Below are 23,886 nucleotides of genomic sequence, written 5' to 3'. Positions count from 1 at the left end.
TTGTGCCATTTCTGACTTAGATTTATAGCTAGCTTATGATAAGCTAGGTTATCCTAACTTTAGCTTGTTAACATAAACAGATAAGTGTGACCGACACAAGAGGCTTGTCATGACTCATGGACAAGCGGTTGAAAGGAAACAGGAAACTCATGGAGTTTTTTTTTTTTTCATAAACTAGATATAAACTTACCTCTGAGGCAAACCGTTCTCTTCAACACATTTGATGCCCAGCCAAGCTGCTCTGGACTCTAGTTCACTCTGGTGTAAGGAGGTAAATATGAAGGGTGTCACATGAAAGGAGTCAGAGCGCCCTCTACTGGATAAATAATAGAAGACATAGTTAACATCAGTGTCTATTGGCCAACTTTTGGCGAGTATTTTCAATAGACTCTAATAGGCCAGTTAAATCAGGCCCTTATTCAAATCACTGCTGGTTACAAATTTTCTCCCAAATGGACTGCTATGTGCACGTACATTAGTTAGCTTGATGCTAACATATAATGGAAATTGCCATCAACAGGCTATTAAGTTTGGCATCCAACTGATTCTGTGATTTCAAACAACCTCTTTTATCCAATAGCAAGAAGAATAGAGTAATTTAAGGGTTATTCCAGTATTTTTTAAGTTGGGTTGTATGAAGTACTTGGCAATAGAAGTGACATTAGCCTCCAGTTATTTTACCTGCCATAAGCATGACGCACTTTGGGAAGCTAGGCTATATAGCATTCCAAAAAGGTACAACTACTACGCATAATTTAGAGTTTTAGGTAAAAATGGGCCAAAAATTAAATTCTGGCTCAGTTGTACACTGTACTGATTTATTTTTCACCCAGAAATCCTCTGTGTTTGGCACCAGTTTGCAATGCAAGCTTCAGCTACTGACTATCTGGTCAGCTGTTTGGGCTTTCATTTTTGATTTAGCGTGCCAGGACAGCGAGCAGATGATTTTGGTCATCCTCTCTTTTTTTTCTTCTGAAGTCACATTTGATAACACGAGTTTCTGTGAGATCTCGTGGAATCTTCACTGCAACAACATCCAACACCAGTTTGTGCATTCAGATCATTTAAGACAAAATGTTGCTTGAATCTGACCTTGTTTCTGTGGTCCCCCATGTTTTGAAAATTGGTTGAATTCAAAAATCATCTTGTGAGTGTCCAGCCTTGAAGAAAGTTGAAAGGGTCACAAAATATGACATTTTATTCCTAGAATTATACAACTATTCAAAACTGACTTGACTCTAGCCTTTGGAGCTCATGCATCTGAGGTGATATTCTGTTGTCACTGAACTGAATTAAGGGTGGATCAATAGCATAGCTCACAGCTTGAGTGTATTTTATGTTTAACAAACTGAACCACAATGTAGCATGCCCACTTGCCTCGAGTGGATCAATATTATGGTATATAAAGGTTATAGAGCCCTGGATGCAATTACTTCCAATCTAGAGGGAAAGGATGATGACATATATATGGACCTTATGAGCCAGAAACATTTTATTTGAGATGTTATTACTATAAATTTGTTTAGTTTTGATAGATTTTTGTCCTGAGGATTGAGTTATTGGCATGATGGATGGTAGATTTTCTTTATATGTGGTCCTTTGTGTAGTTATTTATGAGAAACTCGTTTTAGTGTTGTGCATATTTTAAAGGGAAAAGACGAGGTCATAATCTTTGAGTCATTGGTTTATATGTTCAAGGAATTCCAGGGATTGAAACCCATTTTTACCGAGAATAATGCCAGGATGGATCACAAATACAAGCTCTACTCCTGCTTAGCCTCCAGTTCATAACTTTCATAGTCAAAAAGAACTATTAAAATAATTCATTTTATTCCCTTTGCCTCTTTTTCAGGTTTTGTTAATATATTTCTTGTCCCACTGATCCAAATCTTTGCTACCTGTCTCTTTACCACTGGTTTTTCAAAGTCTGTTGTTTGGGTTTAAGCCCCTCGACCTGCTGTTTGGCTTGGCAAAGTGGACCGTCTGGATTCGTCACAGAGTCTAATGTTCTTGCCATGCCACACACTCCACATCCACTCACTCTGCTTTCTTATTAAAAAAAATCCTCCAGCTCTAGTTTATCCACAAGTCTAAACTCTCTAACGCTGCCTCCAATCATGATTCCAGATTAGCTAAAGACTGATGACACTGGAATTCTTCTTAAGATCCCAAACTCTTTGATTAGTTTCCACTGAGTTCTTGGATAATTGGCCTATCATAGCAAGCATCAATGGTTTATCATCACTCAGCTTCAAAGCAGAAAGGAATCCTAATTTTTCATGAGTGGTTAGCTCCATAATTTGAAACTGCAGATTGTCATGCCGAGAGTCGTGATTCAAACTGCTCCAATCTGTTTAGCAGACACAGCTGGGACTGCTATTGTGCATCGCCACTCTATTGAATGTGCGGTACTGTTGGAGCTTAGAGAGAGGAACTTTCCTTATTTATTCTGGTTTTCTACTAACCACAATTCCACAAAAGGTGAGGTGTTGTGTCAAATGGGAATTATCAACAAAATACAGTGAGTTGCAAAACTTGAAAGCAGCACAAAGATGTTTTATGTTCAAACTGTTAACTTAAAAGTGTTTTTGGAAACATATGCACTTGGTCTATGCCTGGGTTATATCCCCTTTTTTTCTAACAACACTAAGAATGCAGGAAGACACTAATCTCTGAAACATTGAAAGTAACATTCTTGCTTCATCTAAACAGTGCAGGGCTTCAGTCTTAAATGGGAGACAGGTCTGGACTGCACTCAGGCCAGTCTAGTATCTGCACTCTTTTATTGTGAAGCCATGGTGTTGTAACTCATGCAGAATGTGGCTTCTCATTATCATTCTGAAATAAGTAGGGATGTCCTTGAAAGATCATCTGTATGGAAATGTGCATTGCTCCAAAACCTGTATGTACCTCTCAGTATTAATGGTGCCTTCACAGCTGTGTAAGATACCCATACCATACACCCCATACATTACAGATGCTGGCTTTTGAACTTTGCATTGACAACGCTCTGGATGGTCCTTTTCCTCTTAAGCCTGGTGGAGGATATTATGGACTGTAGATGGTGAAATCTCTAAATTCCTTGCCATTACACATTGAGGAATATTGTTCATAAAATTGAGCATGTAGCATTTGTTTAGGCAGACCATGGAGTCTGTGGACTGCTGAGTCAGCTGATCTCATGCAAGCCCTCATCAGCTGACCGTCAGCTGATTCACTCTAAGCACACTTTTGGCTGACATATTTTAACTACTCCAACCTGGCTATGCTTTGCTTCTCCCTCTGTGTGCTTCTTTTTGCAACCCTCCTCCACCCCAGCTCCTCCTCTATACCATATCTCATTTAGTCAGTGTCCTTCTGTTGTCACTGTCGGCTACTCTGCTCTGTTTTTTTGCTGCTTCTCTCCCTGCCTCAGGCTTTCCTTGTAGGCAGAGAAAGAGCAGGAACGTGTGCTGTTCCTGCTTGATACTTTCTGAGTAGGCGCGTGGAAGGGCAGGAGGATCCCAGAACAACCACACTGCCAAATATCAACAACAGCAATAAGACCAAAAAATTCATAACTGCTAATAATGTAGACCTCACTGAAGCCTTTCAGAAGTTCTCCTTCTATTGGAATAAAAGTACCACAGAGCCTAAGTACAGCCGGGCTGACAACAAGTCCAGTATCACTTATTAATGTCTACTTAGAGGCCTTGAAACTTTTTCAGTCATTCTCATATGCATGCATCATCATTCAGAAAATAGCCACAGAGTTCAGATTTCCCCAAACAAGTTCATTCATGAGTGCATTTTGTCTTTTACAGGACCTGTGAAGGGCAGAACATCAAGTATCGCACATGCAGCAATGTGGTAAGAGAAGGAAATTCAAAGAAACATCAGACTAGATCTTTTCTGGAATAAGATCACTGTGATTTCTTCTCTTCTGCACTATCTGAAAATGTTAAATATTTGATTTACCCTCAGGATTGCCCTCCAGATGTCGGTGATTTCCGCGCCCAGCAGTGTTCAGCTCACGCAGATGTGCGATACCAGGGTCAGTACCATGAATGGCTGCCTGTGTACAATGACCCGGACAACCCCTGTGCTCTCAAATGCAAAGCCAAGGACTCTGGCCTCTTGGTGGAGCTGGCGCCTAAGGTGCTGGATGGGACTCGCTGTTACACTGAGTCCTTGGACATGTGCATCAGCGGAATCTGCCAGGTAGGAAGAATCAAAAGGCCTTATTGTGTATAGCCACTGAGGAGGTCATATTTTCTTCTTTTATCATTTGTGGTGACACTGAAATGCCAAAATACAAATGTGCAGACAAAATACGATTACCAACTCCTTAAGGTTTTTATTTAAATGTTTGGCCATTTGCACAATTTTGGAGTCCTAAACCACACTCCTCAAGAACAAAAAATGTGATCTCACTGTGTTCCTAAGAAACTCTAAAAAATATGTTTCAGAGAACAGACCCAATGACAATCCAAAGCTAATATAAAGATTTTTTGCAGCTTCCTGGATTTAAAGCTGCCTATAAATGCTACAGTCCAATTTTAGATGATGTATTGTTACAAATTCTTCTTCATGCATGCTAAGTTTTGATTTTGAATACAGTTTAGAGGGTGTTGGGGATCAAGATTTTAGGTACAAGGAAACAAGATTTGAATGACAAATTATGTTTTAGTACATTGCCATCAGCCACTTCCCTGCTGAGGATGTGCTGGAATGGCCTCACTGGCAGGGGTTCAACTAATGCTAGTTGGAAAAAATGAAGCGTAGCGTTAGTTCTTGCAGGATACTGAAGTCCTGTGCTCAACCATGATAAGCTGACAGCCAGCTGATCCTAATTATCACCTCCGAGCTCCAACAGCCAATCACAGCCAATATTCTCACTAATCCCTGCGTCATCAATGCTGATGCACCCCACTGCTGCTGCTGGCAAAGCTCTACCTCCTCCACCCCAGCATCCCCCTTTATAGCATAAAGCTTGTTGCACCCTCATAGTCAGATTCAGGCTACTATGGATTTAAATGCTTTTGAACTAATTTATTCTATTCAGTACACATTGCCATCAATGTGTCTATCCATATGGGGGTTTCTGGCTATGTTGATTGAAATACATACAGTCCCCTGTAAAAGTATTGGAATGGTAGGCCCAAATCCTTTATTTTTGCTGTAGACTGAAAACATTTGGGTGTGACGCAAAAACATGAATATGAGACAAGAGATCAATATTTCAGCTTTTATTTCCAGGTACTTGCATCTGGATAGGATAAACAACTTAGGAGATAGCTTTATTTGTAACAGAACACCAATTTTTTAGGTGAGCAACAGTATTGAACAGATAGACTTTAAGCAGATTAAAGTGAATAAGACTTAATATTTAGCTGGAAATCCTTTTCTTGTAATACCTGCATTACATCTGTGATCCACTTACATCACCAAACTTTTGCATTCTTTTTTGGTGATGCTTTTCCAGGCTTTCACTACAGCCTCTCTCAGTTGTTGTTTGTTTTGAGGGGTCACTCCCTTCAATCTCCTCTTTAGCAGGTTAAATATATGCTCTATAGGGTTTAGGTCTGGAGACTTACTTTGCCAGTCTTAAAACCTCCCACTTCTTGCCCCTGATGAACTCCTTTGTTGTTTTGGCAGTGTGTTTAGGTCATTATCTTGCTGCATGATGAAGGATCTCCCAACCATTTTGGTTGCATCTTTCTTTAAATTGGAAGACAAAATGTTTTTTGTAGACTCTGAGTTAATTTTGCTGCTGCCATTGTGTTACATCATCAGTGAAGACTAATGAGCCTGTCCCAGAAGAAGCCATGACATTACCTCCACTGTGTTTCACAGATGAGCTTGTATGTTTGGGATCATGAGCAGATCCTTTCTTTCTCCAAATTTGATCCTTTCCATCATTTTGGTAAAAGTTCATCTTTGTCTCATCAGTCCATAAAACTTTGTTCACAAGGTTTGAAGGTGATCTCTGTACTATTTTGCAAATTCCAGCCTGGCCTTCCTGTTCTTCTTGTTAGTGAATGGTTTACATCTTCTGGTATAGCCTCTGTAATTTTGTTCATGAAGTCTTCTGTGAACAGTAGATGGGGATACCTTCACTTCTGCCCTCTGGAGGATGTTGCTGGTATCACCAACAGTTGTTTTAGGGTCTTTCTTTACAGCTCTCACAATGTTTTGGTCATCAACTGCTTCCGTTTTCCTTGGTCTACCTGATAAACGTCTGTTACGAGTACACCAGTGGTTTCTTTCTTCTTTAGGACTTTCCAGATGATTGATTTTCATTGGACACACCTGAACAACAAAACACACATGTACCAATACTTTTGCTCACATGAAAAATGGGTGGATTCAAACAAAGAGTGCTATCTTCATTGACCCCAGATGTTAAAACCTGGAAATTAAAGCTGAGATGTTGATGTCTTGTCTCATGTTCATCTTTTTATGTTAAACCCAAATGTTTTTAGTCTACAGCAAAAATAATAGGAATAATAGGAATAGGAATTGGACCCACGGTTCCACTTTGGAGGGGACTGTATATTGTCCCAAAACTATAAACTTTCACTCAGAAAATGCTGACACAAAATCTCTTTTCTTGTAAATTCTGATACATACAAGCCAGTAGAAGATGTATCGTCTTTCTGAATCAGATGACATTTTGCCCATTTCCATATTCTTGACAGGACCACATTTTTACTGGTTTATAAGCTGATTGAAGTGTGGACAAAAGAGCCAAAAAGTAAATAAATCCATGAAAGAAATCCAATACACTTCACGTTGACTTAACAATGCTTAAATCTTGCCATCTGCTTTATAAATGAATACCGAATGAGAATAAAATGTGAGACTCTGCTGCTGATTGACAGTCCAGGAAATATTTTACAATGCATTTTTTCTGGTTGATTGAAATAACAACCCGGGGCATTGTGTGCGCTGAGACACATAAGGACTTAATGCATTCTCATCCCATGCATTGAATCACACTGTGGTTTTAGTTTTGTCTGACAGAAAAAGCAAAAAAAGCAAAAAAAAAAAAAAAAAACATTGTCAATAATTACTGGATGCTTGGAGATTAAGTTTAAGAGAAAACAGTTGGGAACATGTTTGGAAAAATGTACAACAAACTCCAACGGGGATGTTTTTGACATCTCAGATACACAAACAAGATGTGGTATAATTATGGTATTAAGCCATAAAGACAAGCATTTTTGTCTAATGAACTCAATTTTGAGGATCTAAATAAAGACACATTTTGCTGAGACTTGTCCTTTTTGTACATAATTCTTTTCCTTATTTTCCTCGAACAGTCTCAGTTGGAGTGGAGGGTTCATTTTCGTTGTGTGTTTCAGATCGTAGGTTGTGATCATGAGCTGGGGAGCACAGCAAAGGAGGACAACTGTGGCGTCTGTAACGGAGATGGCTCATCCTGCAGGCTGGTGCGGGGACACTACAAATCCCAGCATGCTTCAGGAAAAAGTATGGAATCTTTACATTCTGTGTTCATTGTTTACCAGTCAACTTTTCAACTTAAAGAGACGCTTTATGAACCGTCCATGTTAGAATCAATTAGCTTGTAACTGGTTGTACTTTTATGCCTGAAAAAGTGAAACAATCATAAAAGAAAACAAGCCCTGATTTAGTCATCGTGAAACCATCAGTATTACCTCCATTCACCATCCAAGAGACCAAAATTTTACTCTTAATCCTGGATAACAAAGTGAGCATGTTAAATTTGAAAAAGGTTGTTGTTTGCAAAAAGGAATGATCTGATGAATGATTTTTTTTGCACTGCATTATGGGTAGTGTAGGATTAAGATCAAGATATTTATATCTTACTCACTAAAAACCCTAATTCCTTCACTTTCTTTATTTTTTATAACTTGTATTGAAATGTCTGTTACACGTCCCTCTGAAAGCTTTAGTTTTAAGTGTCATTTGTATTTATTTTATTATATATGTTCAATATTTCGTAAAAGACTAAAGCAAATATGCAAGTTTAAAATATGTAAGGACATTTTTGCAGTCCTATGAGCTCAGTCTGCATATTCAAAGTTGTTTTTCTCTTTTTGTGTTTGTCTTGTTCAAGCTGAGGACACGATTGTTGTTATCCCCTACAAGAGTCGTCATGTGCGTCTAGTCCTGAAAGGCCCGGATCACTTGTGTAAGTCTTGGTAGGTCCAGGGTGCCCCTCCATCCAAAAACAACTGAACATGATACTAGTATGTTTACTGGCAGTGCCTCTTTTACCAAATACCTGTACGTTGGACATAAGGATATAACTCTTTTGAGTTTTACAGGTCATTTACTTTTTCAACATTTATGTTGATCTTACTCCACCTTTCTTAATTTGAAATAAACACGAGGTATGTCTGCTGGGAATTCAGGTGTTTCAATCAGACCTGTTGCCACAGGTATATAAAAACAACCCCTAGCCATGCAGTCTCCATGTGCAAACATTTGTGATGCAAAATTGGTCATTCTGAAGAGTTCACCTTTGCAATAAGATGGTTAACAAAATTTCATTTATGCTGGATATTCTACAGTCAACTGTGATATTAGAAAGTGGAAGCATTTAGGAACAACAGCAACTAAGCCCTGTAGCAGAAGACGGGGGTCAAGGACTGCTAAGGCGCATGGTGTGTAAAAGTGCTGGCTGATTCCATAGTTGGAGGGTTCTGAACTCTTGTCCAATGTCAAGCGGTGGACAAAGTGGTATAAAGCATATTGACACTGGACTGTGGAGCAGTGGGAACCTTTTCTGTGGAGTCACAAATCACATGTCTCTGTTTGGCAGTTAGATGGATGAGTCTGGGTTTGGCGGATGTCGGGAGAACAATACCTACCTGATGCACAGTGCCAACTGTAAAGTTTAAGAGGGATGATGGTGTGGGCCAATCTTAATGCTTCAGCATACCAAGAAACTTCGGCCAATGCTATGCTTCCAACTTTGTGGCAACAGATTGGGAAAGACTCTTTTTGTATTCCAACATGACTGTGCCCCAGTGTACAAAGCAAAGACTGTAATGGTATGGTTTGATGTGTGGAAGAACTTGACTGGCCCACACAGAGCCCAGACCTCGACCTCCTTGAGCACCTTTGAGGTGAACTGGAGCAGAGGTTGCGAGCCATGCCTTCTCGACCAACATCAGTCTGACCACATTAATGCTCATAAATACAGAATGAATGGGCACAAATTACCACACAACACTCCAAAATCTTGTGAAAACATTCCAAGAAGAGTGGAGGCTGTAAAGGGGGCCAACTCCATGCTAAAGTGCATATAGTTAAGTTCTCACCTTCATGATTAACCTTTTGTTCTGTTATCAAGAATATGCTACAATTAGGGCTCTCTTTAGGAGAAGCTTGGAGCAGAATAACCAGGAGGGTTTTGATATCTCTCCTTTGCTCTGGGTCTGTGAAGACTTTCAGAAAAATTTCCCTGATGTCAAAGTACTGGCACCAAACTCTACACCGGATCAAATCAATGAAGAATGTTCCATCCCTGTGTCTTTCCTTCACTGCGTGGTTAGTTTAACGTCTGAACCGTGCCAGAGAGAGCATCTTTTCTGAATGGACGGATTTTTCATCAAACACACACCCCCCCTTCATTTTCGGATAAGGGCATTTTAATTACATCCATCTGTTTGTACACGATGACTGCAGCTGGTTGCTGCTTGTTCCTTGTTGTTTTTGTTTAAAAGTCCACGCTGGAAGACCCTGTAATGCCAGAGTTGACATGAGGTCAAAGAGAAGACATGCTCTCTACATTACTGGCTTGCTAGTAGTCCTACATTAGCAGCGCCAAAACAGATTATAGGCATTCTGTGTTCTTAGTGTAACTGGATCTGACTGAAGGTCTGTGTCAAAGAGTCTGTATGAATGTAGGCCATCTGATTTTATTTGCTGTTTCATTTTATTTTAAATGTCATGATCCAATAACAAGGAAAAATGAAGCAAGAAATTACAAACATTTTATACAAGAGAAACAGAAGTGGCGAAGTATTATGTGGTTTATACTAATATGCAGTTGTTTATTGTGCGATGCCGATGTTTTCACTGTGCTCTACACTCTGTTTTTTTAGACGTGGAGAGTAAGACTTTACAAGGGATAAGAGATGAACTGATCTTGGATTTATCAGGGCAGTACCACCTGGAGAACACCACTGTGGACTTCCAGAAACTGTCAGATAAGGAGGTTCTGAGAATTACAGGGCCACTCGGAGCTGACTTCACTGTCAAAGTAAGAGTTTCTGTGTATATTTTCTATTCATGTAAAGCCAAACAGATGCAGGAAAAAATCCAAAACTTTGTGGCCTAAGCAGTGAAGGCTGGATCCCCTTTAGTCGCCAGTCTAGATTAAGGAATAGAAAATGATTGCCAAAGAATCTTAAATTCCAGTCAGGCACATAAAAAGTAATAAGATATGAAATATAAGACTGTGGTTGGGTCTTGTAAGGCTTTTAAAAGCTAGCAATGCAATTTTAAAATCCATCCCAGAAGTAAATCCCCTGTTTGCCAGATTACCAATCCAGCCCTGGTTCAAACATGTTGAGTATTTGAAACTCTACAAAATTTGCAGCAAAGAAATGCTACCCACAGGTGTTACATGCATGGCTCATGTTCTATAAAAACACACACCTTCTTTCTCTTATCTAAGCAAAGCCATAAAAAAATCGTCCACTCTCTTTCACAATATTATCCATCACTTCTTGTTCTTGGCATGTCTTCTGATAGAAGTTGTTTTTAACCTCTAATGTGCAAATGTCTGTGTGTGTGGTTATCTGCAGATAAATCCTATTATTTATCTGACATTTGTGGCTCAGACAGTTGATAAAGCTCATATCTGTTCAGCTGTTTCCCTCCAGCCTTGTGTCTAGACTCGTTTTTATCCAAGATCTTTAAAAACAGTGTCAAGGAAATGATCTAGAAATAACTGAACGCAGTTGTTAGTGAGCCAAAAGGGGAAAAATGAGCATGTGAAACATGTTGCTTTCAGCTGTAAAGCGCTAAGGCTAGGAGAAATGACCCAAAACACCAGTTCAAAAAAATAAAATGTTTCTTTGTAGCCCCAACATCCTATTTAACTTGTCACATAGGCAGTTATGGCACTTTAACTCCAGCTTTTTTTCTCCCCCTTGCCATGAATATATAACCGACACCTTTTTTGATAAAATTGTTGTTTCTCATGAGGACAACCTCTGAAAAAAAAGGTCATTTAAAACCATGACTAGAAGGAGTTGGTATGTTTTCCTTAAGGACCAGCAAATCTAAAGGTACTCATAAACTATGTAATGTAAATCATGGGTATGTCTTGTTATTGGCCTCAGAAACAGAAACTGGGGACCCCTGTCATATCAGATTTAATGGAAATTTACTGTGATATTAATCTTAGATTGGCACTCAAGAAAAACATCTGAACCTCTTTAGATCAATAGATTTATTGCTTGTTTCACCTGCCACTTTTTTCCCTTAAGTACGGGCTCAGAAGAGCTGTTTTTATGCAGGCTGGGTATTTCCCACAATCTTACAATATATCACTAACCTGACAAGCCAGATAGACAGTTTCTTTTATCCATTGCATGGGGTGTGTTTCACAACCAATCTGGGCAACAACCCATAAATGGTGTTTGGGAAGGGCAGAACCTTTAAAATTACACAATCTAACTGTCACATTCAGGTCCAAGAAAAAACGAACGGGTGCGCAGATCATCACCAAATTCTAATTGATTCTTCCCTGTCACTATCCCAATATTCCCTGAAAGTTTGGTGAAGATCCGATTTTTCCGTTCTCGAGTTATCTTGAACACATACAAACAAACAAACAAACAAACAAAGATACAGAACCCTTTACATAACCCTCTGCTTAAACATCGGCATGGGTAATAACATCTGTATTAATGCACATAGTTTCAAGAAGTACATGATGATAGTTTGTCACATTGATTATTTGAGCACAGGTTTTAGTTTTCATACCAAGATAAGCTAAGCTAAGCTAAGCTGGCCTGCTAACAGGGGCTGCTCCCCTTAAAAACAGATATAAGAGATGCAAGGTACCATACTTCTCATCTTATCCTGGTAGGAAAAGGAATTTGTACATGCCCAATCATTGGTCCAAATCATTATCATTGAATTCATCCATCCATCTACACATTGACATACAATGAAAGCTCTATTATGGCAAAGTTTCTTCAAATTAAGACAAAGTTTCAAAAAACACTTGAGGGTTTCAATGTGAATGCTGTTACCACAGGTGCAGTATGCCAGTGGAGCAGACAGTGTGGTCCAGTACATCTACTACCAACCAATCGTCCATCGCTGGAGAGAGACTGACTTCTTCCCTTGCTCTGTCACATGTGGTGGAGGTGAGCACTAAGATGCTATGCAAAGACTGTGCAGGAAGTACTTACCAGTAGCTGGAAATACCAGTACTTACAAACTCCCATTAACACTTTTGTAACAAGTCATATATATGTACGGTGTATGAAATATACAACATTCAGTAAATAAAACATTTTTTTGGCTTTAGGGTACCAGCTTACCTCTGCTGAGTGTTTTGACCTCCGAAGCGGACGTGTGGTTGTTGATCAATATTGCCATTATTACCCAGAGAACATCAAACCAAAACCCAAACTTCAGGAGTGCAACATGGATCCCTGCTTGGCCAGGTAGAAATCGGATCATTAAATGTACATAATAATCCAAAAATGTCTGTCATTACCCTTTGGTTTTACAAAAGTAAGGCCAGTATATCTGGAAAGGGGTGCTGGCATCTTTTGCAGATGTGGGAATTATCGAAGCACAAATACTGTTCTTAAAGTCCCTGTAAAGTGAAGTCCAAAATTTGTGTTTTAACACACTAGATATGTTGGAATAAGGTTGCTGTAAACAAACAGTGAGATCTATGTGTGACTGACACAGTGGCCTAACATATCATAGCAGAGAGATTTGTGCCAGAAAACAGTAAATTTGATCCCCAACTTCTGTTTCCCTGCTCTGGCACAGAGCCAGGCAGCTGCACTCTGATCAGAGTTCACTATCAGGTCAGGGGTCAGGCTAATTGCTGGAGTGCTCGTCTATTTTTCAGTTGAACCAGGTGCAGCAGGAACAGACATCCTCTACCTGCTGAAGGTGTGTTTTAATCCATATTTCACTTGTCTTTAGTCTTGGATGATAAAAAGGAGTGGACTGTGGCTTTGTCTCTCTCAAAGCAGCAACAGTCCTATTAGTGTCAAGATGCTAAAGTTTAGGAAAGTATCAGATGATAGACACGTTCTGGATCTGCCAAGTCTGTCACAATAAAAGCCTTTAATGTTAATCATCACTGAAGACTTTTATTTTGAAGAGCAACATCAGGAAATGGAGTGTTTTGAGCAGCAACTGAACAAGATGTCTCAAAAACGGAAAAAAATCCTGTGTTATCTACAGGACAGACAAATTGGGGGATTTACCTTCAAAGATTCATGTTCTGTCTGCAGCTTTATGCATAATCCTGATTCTTAATCTTCCTTTCAGTGACGGCTACAAGCAAATCATGCCATATGACCTCTACCACCCACTGCCGCGGTATGCAACCTTAACTTTGTGTGCCATATTAACCACAAATTCTGCAATATTCCAGCATTCAACCAGAACTTCATGACTAATCTTTGTGACTTCAGATGGGAGAGCAGCCCCTGGACCGCCTGCTCCACTTCCTGTGGCGGAGGCATCCAGAGCCGATCAGTTTCCTGCGTGGAGGAAGACATGCAAGGAACCATCACTGCTACAGAGGAATGGAAGTGTCTCTATTCCCCAAAGACGGCCATCCTGCAGCCCTGCAACACCTTTGACTGCCCAACATGGCTGGCACAAGAGTGGTCACCTGTAGGTGCACCTTTTTTTTTTCCATTTTTGACCATTTTTTTCCTTGTATGTTGTCATTGTTTTTACTGGTTATATTTTCTACACAGTATTCCAAAAACATCAGTCCAAGAAAATTAAGCTTGCAGGGCAAAGTGAGACTTAATTTGATTAAAGTTGTTTCCTGTAAAACCTTACAGCTAAAATGCAGAGCAACCACTCTGATACTATTCATCTTAATCAATGGTTCATTTGTCCTCTTGGTGCGTAAGTCCCCACAGTTCATCTAAATTGGCTCTGGAGTAAAAAAGTCTAGATTAATGACTCTGGGAGAAACAAAAATATACTACACAAACTAATAGTTGTTATTTTGTCATCTCTTTGGACCTCCGTTAGCCTTTTCTATATGACAGCAACACTTAGATTTACTTCAGTTAAAACACAACACTTCTGTGGGATTCAGAGCAGCGCTGTTGGCCTCTGTTTGCATGTCCTTCACCACCTGAGGCCTGGAACACACCATCCAAAACTTAAGAGCCAAAGTCAAAAAACATATATAAACTTTTTCAGTGCCAAAAACATCCAGTTTATCAAGGCGTTACACCTTGATCATCCAACACTCCCGCTACAGCTTACATATATGGCATAGCTGCTGTTACATTAACCATAAAAGCCTCATACAGCTTCCTCTTGAGGATTTTGCAGCCTCACCATTTAACAAGCAGAGGCCCAGGGAGTCAAATTTGTGGCCCTCTTAAAACCTACGATGCTGTTTACCTAGCACATTCTTCCTGGTGAACTTGCCTTTAAATGCTTGTTTTGGCAGAGGAGACACAGCCCCACGTGGAGAGCTGCAGGGGTTTTTGGAAGGCCCCATCTCTTTGCCTCCCTTGGGTTATAGGGCTGAAACTCTCACTAGCACAGAGATGGAACCATAAGACTTAGTATGTATATCTCCTCATCTATGCTTTCTCCATTAGTGCACCGTGACCTGTGGTCAGGGTCTGCGCTACAGGGTGGTGCTGTGTATTGATCACAGAGGACTCCACGCTGGAGGATGTAACCCCACCACCAAACCTCACATCAAGGAGGAGTGTCTGGTAACTGTGCCCTGTTACAAGCCCATAGGTGAGTTTGATCTTCCGTCTTTACTTTTACAAACTTGCACTTATTTCTAAACTTCAATATAAATGTACTTATGTGTTTGCTTTTCAAAACTGAATTATGATAGTCCATGACCATTTACAGTACTTTTTTAATGTTGTGCATACATGTGCAGTACTCTCCTGTTATCATCACTATCATGTGCAATAATTGATCCTGTATTGATCTTAACTGATACATAAAATTGCTACCAGTATGACTGTCATTATTTCCATTATTATAATAGTATTATTTTCTTATATTGGTTTTTCAATCAATGCCACATTTGTAAGGAAGATGCATTTGTGGGATGAGCAGCAGAGCTGAGTATGTGGGTTGCACCCATGACAGATTTGCCACATCTTCTCTGCCAATGCCAAACAGCTTATTTTGCTGCAGGTCTTCACTCTTGTTTGGAGCTTCTTGTGCACCCAGGTGCTGGCAGGTGCCTGACTGGCACCTGATTGTCAGCACCTGTGAGCATGGGCCCTGCTACAGTGGTCAGTAGGTGTCTGCTTCAAGAATCAGCATGCCATATTTGACTGATCAGGATAGGGCCAATGTGATAGGGCAACTTCAAGCTGATGTTGGGCAAAACCAAGTTGCGGCATTATTTGGAGTGAGCCCTAGTACAGACATCAAACTGAAGGCCAAGTATCATATAGCGGGAGAGATAGGCTGTGAAGTGGGCATCCTGAGAAGACTGTTTCCTCACCCAATTTTTCATGGGTGCATACTCAGCTCATTCCACAAATGCATGTTCCTTACAAATGTAGCATTATTTGAAAGTGAAATAAACAGACTTTCTAACAGTAAAAGATTTATCTTCAAGAGGCATTGTTACAACAGAGAAATAATCTACCAAACACAACTTTATGTACTTTTTGTGCTAAGTTTACGCATTTTTTAGGAATTACTTTGGGGATTTTTTGCAAGGAAAGGACAGAGGAAATAGAAACAGGACTCAAAGAGTGGGGCATGTCACTGAGAGTGGGGATAGATTAGGGCTATAACAGTATATTTTATGCTCTTTTGTGTTATTCTTGTCTTGTTCTGTCAAGTTAGAACAAGCTATCACCAGAATCTTCCTTGGGACTAATGATACTCTATATATTATTTTACCCTATTTCTTTTCTTGTATTCAACTTTTGTCTCTTATTTGCACATTGTTCCAGATACACTGCCAGTTGAGGCCAAACCTGTGTGGCATAAGCAGGCCATAGAACTGGAAGAGGAGATCAATGTATCTGAGGAGCCAAGGTAAGTGCAAGACACTTTTTTAAATTGAAAAGAATCCTAAATTAGAAACAACAGGGGAGCAGTGGAGGTGGACAGAATGACTTTATCAGCTTCACAACCATCGCTGCTCAGCTAACATATTGTAGCTTGCAGAGGTGCAAACTTGCGACAAAGACAGATCATACAAAAAGAGCTACACAGCAGCACAGAGACAGCGCAATAGATATTTTCACACAGGAACATCATCATTGGTTTGTATATGGTTGGAAACTATAATCAGGGTTTTACAGTGTTATTGCTGCTTACCAGCGACTCCAATAATGAGTTGCATTTATAGAATTTGCAACTGCTTAAACCATGAAAGACTGTCAAGATTCATGATACAGACAAATCCAGGTGGATCTGTTCTTTATTTTATCATCACTGTGCAATCTGTTGTTGTTTGAGGTTATTTAAGGTTAAAGAGAAAACTGAAAGTTAAATGAGGATAACATCTTTTAAGCAACAATCTCTTTAGTCACCAGCTAACAGCATTACCTCAGCAAGCCTCAAATCTTCCAGATGTTCTTCCTCACCATACCTATTGGCTAATAAAGGCTTTCCGAAAATGGACAGTGTCTGGACCATGCCCAGTATCTTGCATGACTTGTATTAGCGACCATGTTAGCCCACTCAAAACATCTGTTACTTTGACTGATCTTTGGAGTGAGAAATGGGAGAAAAATGCCAAAACATATGATTTTGGTCTGTGCAAAAAGAGCATGTCTTTCCTCGGGAAGCATATAAATATCTGTGTATAATATGCAGTCATATGTGTGCCAATAACAATATCTGCCCTCCATATGGGGCCAGGTTACGGATGTGAGAGGAAAGAGAAGGAAATGCCTGTGTTAGACTTATTGCACCACCGTTGCCAGGTTATGCCTGCCGCAAGCAAACACTGTGAGACTATATATGTTCCTCTCACCCTCTTCTACCACCATCAGCAAATAAAATATCTCCATCAATGGACATATCGTTGATATGATTAACATATGGCTCTCTGTGGATATTCTAAAAACGGATAAAATCAAGATTGTTTCAGCGCCGACAGATGTGCTTAAACCATGCGTGAAGATAAACATTTCTGCCAGGAAGATTGTTGACGTTGTTGCATGGTTCTGAATCTTACTGCCGGTGATTCATTTGTTTGTCCAAAATACGAGTCCCTGAGCACTCATAAAAAGCCAACCTTTTCTGTAATTATTAGCTCTTTATTGAGGCATCTTATGAAACAGCAGGGTGCTCATGTGTTGTGGTCAGGCTGTTAAAACAAGGAGGAATGCTGCTCTTTGGTACAGGTTGCCATGATAAATAAAAGTGGGCCTTTATATGAAAGTACACAGTGATGCTGTTCATTGGGCTTAAAGATAGTTTGTAATTTTAGCTGTATTTAGACAGTGGTTAATATGAAAGGGAAGAAAAAACATTATGGTACAGCTACCAAAATACTTAAAAAAACAGGTTATTTTAGCAACTTTATCATAATTAAAAAGTCGGCCACAGAGCCAGGTTACACCCTATGATGTAGGATTGGAAAGTATAAATCTATTTGCTGATTGAAATTGTTTTGTCCTTTTCAAGTCAAACAAACCTGAGTTCAGTCAGACGACTCTAATTGTAATGTTATAAATGTTTGATATGAATCAGTGCAGCCTGAGCTGTCTGCTCTTACTCCCTCACAATCAACGCTACATTAGCCAACATTGTGAATTTATCATTTCTAGCAATTTTATGGAAATCATTCAAATTGCTCAAAGTCATATCTGCAATAGGGTTCTTATTTGTTCTTGGTTCATGTGGATATTATGGGTGTAAATTAAGGAAACGTTAAGTGTCAATGCAGTAACTATTGAGGTAGTCAGTGGCATCACTTACAAGTGTTTTGACATCCCTAGAGTTGCCAAGAAAAACAGAGGTGAGCTCAGCCCTTAACAGAACAGCTGCTTGATGTTGTAAGGATTTGTTCGTCCTCCAACCAATTACTCTTCACAATCAGGCAAGGCTGCCCATAAGGGGGGAAAAAGGAGAGAGCTTTATGGGGCCCAGCCAAACTGGGGAGCCAATAGAGTTCAGGAAAATGATGGTCGATTGTTAAGTTAATCTGTGGCAACCATATTTTCCAATAACCACTCTTACAAAAGCAACAAAATTGATTTTTATTTATTTTTGCTGTAATATGTCATTTTCAAAATGTAAACCCCTTTACTTAAAACAGAGTTACCTTTTTTGGCAATGTTAACAATGTTGATGGGCACATTGAACTATACGAGCAATGTCAGACTTCAGAGCTTACATATGATGTACACAAACACCAGGATACCAAAGACTAAAGTAGAAGGAAATGAAATAACTTTAAGGGAAAAATAGCAAAAAAAAGGACAAAGTAGGCAAAAATGGGTTAAAAAGGGCAAAAACTGGTGAAAATAAGTGGTGGAAAGAGTGGCAAAAATGAGTGAAAATAATTAAAAAAAAAAGGCAAATCAGCCAAAAATGGGATAAGGTAGTAAATATGAGTTAAGACAGAAAAAGGGGCAAAAATGGGTGGAAAAGCGGTTAAAAAGTGGCAAAAATTGTTTAGATGTGAAACAAATGTGGCTAAATGGGTAGAAGTGGTGATTAAAAGGGGTTAAAAAGTGGCACGAATAAATAATAAGAACTTCAGAACCCAATAACAGCTTTACACAATTTTAAGCCCAGATGAAGTAACTGTTAGCCAGGATGCTATAAACACATCAGCATTTATATCATCAATAAATCACTGGGCCAAAGCTCATTTGAAATGGACAGAGGCAAAATGGAAAACTGTTCTGTGGTCAGATAAATCAAATTTAAATCAGTGCTTCATTTTACACAGTGCCTAAACTTTTTTGGTTGTACATTTAGATTCTATTTATTGTGTTGTTAATAACGGTGTCGAAATATATTGTTGATTAAGTATCTAAAGTGTTTCATAGTTATCAACTGTTGACAGCAAATGATCGCAGTAATCAATAGCAAGCTCCACAAATCAGAGGCATTGCTGTGACACTCTAGGACTGGGGGGAATGTAATTTTTTTCTTCTACAGGAGCATATACCTTCATGTCACGCTTAGGTAGCTCATGGCAGGAATGGTTTTGACATTGTAGCTAATAATTAAAGCTGTTTTGGAGAAAATGAATGGGAATCTGTTTCCAGAAACACACTGTTTAGGTCGACAAACACTTTTAGGATCTACAGTTGACATAAAAACATTGAGGAATGATTGTTGAAGAATGCAGATGTCTTCTTTATCCTTTTTAAAACCAAGCTGATGAAAATGTTAGGTTCTTACTGAGGAAGTCTCAGGTCAAGGGAAATTCAGAGAACAGTCTAGGTATCCAAGTCTTATTACTTAAATTAATGCTCTCCAAAAGGCAACAAGAGGACGACAGTCCATTCTCTCTGGGCCTTCACTCTGAAGGAATGTCATCAGGCACTCAGGCAATCATGAGCTGCATTGATCTACAAGTATTTCCTTCCTGATCCATTCTTTAGGAAGATGAAGGATGTGCATGAGGGACACTGGTCCAAGAATGACTGATGCTAATGCTTCACAGCTGCCCCATTAATCACAGCAGGGCTGAATTTCATAAATATTTAGTAAGCTTATTAACCAAGCAGCATATCGCTCTGAATCAATAAGAAAGTCACTTCTTTTCCAAGCATGTTTGCATAGGTATGTGAAGTACACAAACTAAATGAGCAGCATATTGCTTATATTTCTACGTGTGCGATTAATCATCCTGATTTCTCAAACTTGCTGGCTCTCCTCCTCAGCTTCATTCCCGGCCCCTGGCAGGCCTGCAGCAGGACATGTGGCGCCGGGACTCAGAAACGGACCGTCAAGTGCCAAGTGCTGCTGTCCTTCTCCCAGACTGTGGCTGACCTGCCTGATGACGAATGTGAAGGGATCAAACCTGCTACCAGTCAGCCCTGCTATCGTACTCCATGCTCTGGCAAAAGGAAAGAAGATGATAAAGTGAGGGAGGGGGAGGAGGAGGGGGAGACACCTGGAAGAGAGGAACTGCATGACTGGGAATATGAGGGATTTACAGAGTGCTCAGAGAGCTGTGGAGGAGGTAAGGAACGACTGACCTCGATAACTAAATAAATTATATGGACCGGTCAGAAATGGGAAATTGTAAAATTAAAAAGATCGAGATGTTTTGAGTTAAATGCTTACATCAGTACAGCTACATTGACCCAGATAACATGTTGGTTTTCAGCTGGTAAAATAGGTACTGATTTAACCATCTTGGATATTAGGAAATGCCATTGGTTTTGAAAATATTTAGTCATGAACCAAAGGAATTAGTAATCAATTTTAATCAGGCAATGGTGCTAGATAGAATAATAAAAAAGTAACAACGTTAAGGGTTTTGGGCTATGCTCCTGTTTAAGATTATTTTTTTGATTTAGCTTTATTCATAAACAAAGTCTATCAGTTTCATTCATGAAATAACCACACTGCAAACATTACAGACTCAGCAACATTTTGTAAATAAAACAGAAAACCTGTATGTACCTCTCAGTATTGGCAGATAAAATTATATATGGACCCTTTTTAGGAGTAGATATGCAAACAGTGGCTTGCTTTAGCTTCGATAGCTTTAGTAGAGGCTAACATAGCTAGTTAACATTACTATGTAAACCAATATAGCTATGTTAGTTTTAGCTTTAGTAAGGTGAATGTTAGCAAACATAGCTATTGCTTACATGTCTATATAGCTAAGTTAGCTTTAACAAAGCTACTTAGCTACTACAGCCAATATAGCTTTGTTAGCTTTAGTTATGTTTGTGTAGCTGTTTTATTCACACGAATAAAACATGCTTTAATTAGATTTGAAAAACTGTAACAGATGTACAGCTTCAGCTGTGTTACCTACGTAGCTTAAGTAAGGTAGCTCTGTAAGATTCATTAGCTTTAGCCATAGCCACATTAGCTTTGTTATAGTATTTTCATGGAGGACAAGGTTTTCTTCCCGTAAGCAGACTGTTTAGCGGGTCAGGTTTTTGACCTCTAACTTTTGGTGTCCTAACTTTTACCTTAACCCTAACCGTAACCCTAAACCGGAAGTTTATTCCAATTTTATTTCGAAAGTTTTAGCATGGTTTTCCATCCTGACAGAGGTGGCGTCTCACAGTAGTGGTCTGCAGCCAGGCTGTCTTAAAAAAAAAGGTGGACTTCAGGTGGCATTCGGGATAGAGTGAAAAACAAGCTCTGGAATGTCAGTTGCAAGTACCTATAATTTATGAAGTATGTTATAAAGACAGACAACAGGGGCGCCTCTGGTATGCCTCAAACCACCGATGCTCATGGACAGAATTCATCAAAAACAGGGGAACCCAATTAAGACCAAAAACACGGGTTTGACAGATCTAGATTCAGGCACCCAAGAGGGTTCATAGGACTGAAGACATAAAAAAAAATACAGCAAAGCATATTGGCGTATTTTGTTGTACCTTTTATGTTTCTATCCCTATGAATTGAGGGTTTCTCACATTTTTCAAACCATCATGAGTGCCTTGACCTGAGTCATTTAAACCAACATTTTGTAGTCTTAAGTTCCCCCACTCTACCACCTTTTACAAAGTAAGCTGTTTTAGTAAGCTCAATGTTCCTCTGCAGTTCAACTATTATTTTGTTGATCAATGGGGAAGCAGTGAAATTCTAACAGCTGCATTTAAACAAGGCTTCCCAGCAGTACCAAGCAGCCTTTTGTTATGGATGCCTAAACCATGCCAGTTCAGGCTTGTGTTATATGTTCTTGGATGATAAAAGATGGAGTTTAACCTTTAGGTCATACGTCACCCAGTACCACCGCCACAGTGAATGCCAGACAGAGAGAGCTCTCTTAAACATCCCGCCAACATTCATTGAGACCCACTTTAATCTCTTCACTGTCACATCTTAACCCTGTTTGGGTAATTGCGTTCACGTCTTTATGAGTGTGTATGTGTTTCTTAATTTCCACACATGGGCGTAGGCTTTTGTCAATGTCTGCATGTGTGCGCTCTCACCCAAACCCAACAAACTCCCATTCGGGGATGATTACAGACCAGTATCGGATGTCACGTACACACCCTGAGGGCTGTGCTCCTGTGGACCATCACACTACTTTGGCCTTTGAAGTGCCTGCCTCATTGTTATTGTCCCCAACATTAGAAGCAGACTCAAAGATTTGAGCTGCATTTCATTTAAAGTGACGTGACATCACACCCTTAAAGTTTATCCACAGATTAGGTCAGAACTCAAGCAGGCAGCTGTGTTTTGTATGTTCATTGTGCCCCATCAGCTGCAACCACTGCTTGCTTTCTTGGGGATGCCTTAAATCTGAGTTGCTTCATTGTATCTACTTTTGGCCTTGGAACTTTCCCACAGATGCTTTTTTTTGCCCAGTCTCTTTCATATTGTTAAGACATGAACATTGAACTTAACTGAGTCAAGTGAGGCTTGCAGGCCTTTATATGGTTTTCCAGGTCCTTTTTTGACCTCCTGTATGAGTCGTCGATGCACTCTTTGAGTAATATTGGTTGGCTGGTCACTCCGGGGAAGGTTCACCACTATTCCAGGTTTTCTCCAGTTGTGGGTAATGGCTCTCACCATGGTTCACTGGAGTCTAAAAGCCTCAGACTAATAGATGTCAATGACTTTGTTTCTGATCATCAAACCCACCCTCCCAGGGGAGTCTCATGACTCAGGCTGCTGCTTTTGCCTGTTTCTAGCTGCTAAACAATCATATAACATACATGCATGATTTGTAGTAGTGGCAGACATTTACAGATTTAAAGAAACTTGAAATTGAATCAGGTAAAACAGCAAACAGTTCTTTGGTGATCCCTTGTAACTCCCCCGTGTTGTCTATTCCCAGGTGTCCAGGAGGCTGTTGTCATCTGCTTGAACAAGCAGACCAGGGAGGCAGCAGACCAGAGCCTGTGTGTGAGCTCCCGTCGGCCCCCGCAACTCCTTCAAGACTGCAGAACTCAGCCCTGCCCACCCAGGTAAAGTCAGACCTTTAAATCAGACCCACATCATTCTCTTTTGACATGTTTAAAATGGCTTTTGCATGAACATTAGAGGTGATTTATGGTTGCAGTAAAAATGAGTCGGAAATTTGTTTTTTAAAAAAAGGCTTTGGCTGCATTCTATAAGAAAATATTAATTAAGAGCAGGACTGAAATCTGGCTTTGCTCTTTATCGGATTGCCAAGACTATAACCAAGCAAAATATGCAGTCTTTGGAGCTGGGACATTAATGTCCCATTTCCTAGAGCCCGATACATCCCTGGACTCTACACCTGGAACTGCTTAACTTTGAGCCTATTAGAAAATAGACATCACATGAGTTAGATCAATTAATCTCTACTAATAACTCATTGTGTACAAAGGAGATCCAAAGCCCTCTAATCCATGGTATTATCCCTCTCAGTTTAAACCATATGGGCCAATTAAATCACCATTCAGACCACTTGAGTCCAAGTGAGACTGAAGCAGAATGACAGAGATGGATGGTTGTATCACTGAGAGCAGGAAATGAAGCCAGTGGGTCATCTTGTGGCGCCTGGTCAGAATCAAACAGAAAAGGGATTAAATGTCAGAGGTAGCT

General features: G+C 39.8%; 1 protein-coding gene across 4 annotated transcripts in view; it reads left to right on the top strand.

The window, feature by feature from the left end:
* adamtsl3 (ADAMTS-like 3) overlaps nucleotides 1–23,886 on the top strand; it is a 151,561-nt gene that overhangs the window by 116,049 nt on the left and 11,626 nt on the right. For all 4 annotated transcript variants that reach the window (XM_041779584.1, XM_041779585.1, XM_041779583.1 and 1 more), the window contains 13 exons: nucleotides 3,804–3,849; nucleotides 3,964–4,200; nucleotides 7,347–7,473; nucleotides 8,084–8,158; nucleotides 10,080–10,237; nucleotides 12,248–12,359; nucleotides 12,524–12,662; nucleotides 13,510–13,560; nucleotides 13,656–13,860; nucleotides 14,817–14,964; nucleotides 16,155–16,239; nucleotides 20,058–20,359; nucleotides 23,153–23,282. In XM_041779584.1, the coding sequence (XP_041635518.1) occupies nucleotides 3,804–3,849; nucleotides 3,964–4,200; nucleotides 7,347–7,473; nucleotides 8,084–8,158; nucleotides 10,080–10,237; nucleotides 12,248–12,359; nucleotides 12,524–12,662; nucleotides 13,510–13,560; nucleotides 13,656–13,860; nucleotides 14,817–14,964; nucleotides 16,155–16,239; nucleotides 20,058–20,359; nucleotides 23,153–23,282 (1,815 nt within the window). The remainder of the gene's footprint in view (nucleotides 1–3,803; nucleotides 3,850–3,963; nucleotides 4,201–7,346; nucleotides 7,474–8,083; nucleotides 8,159–10,079; nucleotides 10,238–12,247; nucleotides 12,360–12,523; nucleotides 12,663–13,509; nucleotides 13,561–13,655; nucleotides 13,861–14,816; nucleotides 14,965–16,154; nucleotides 16,240–20,057; nucleotides 20,360–23,152; nucleotides 23,283–23,886) is intronic.

This window comes from Cheilinus undulatus, linkage group 22 (genome assembly GCF_018320785.1).
Source record: "Cheilinus undulatus linkage group 22, ASM1832078v1, whole genome shotgun sequence".
Lineage (NCBI taxonomy): Eukaryota > Metazoa > Chordata > Actinopteri > Labriformes > Labridae > Cheilinus > Cheilinus undulatus.
The sequence above is the reverse complement of the archived record's forward strand: the minus strand, read 5'-3'. Positions and strand labels throughout refer to the sequence as shown.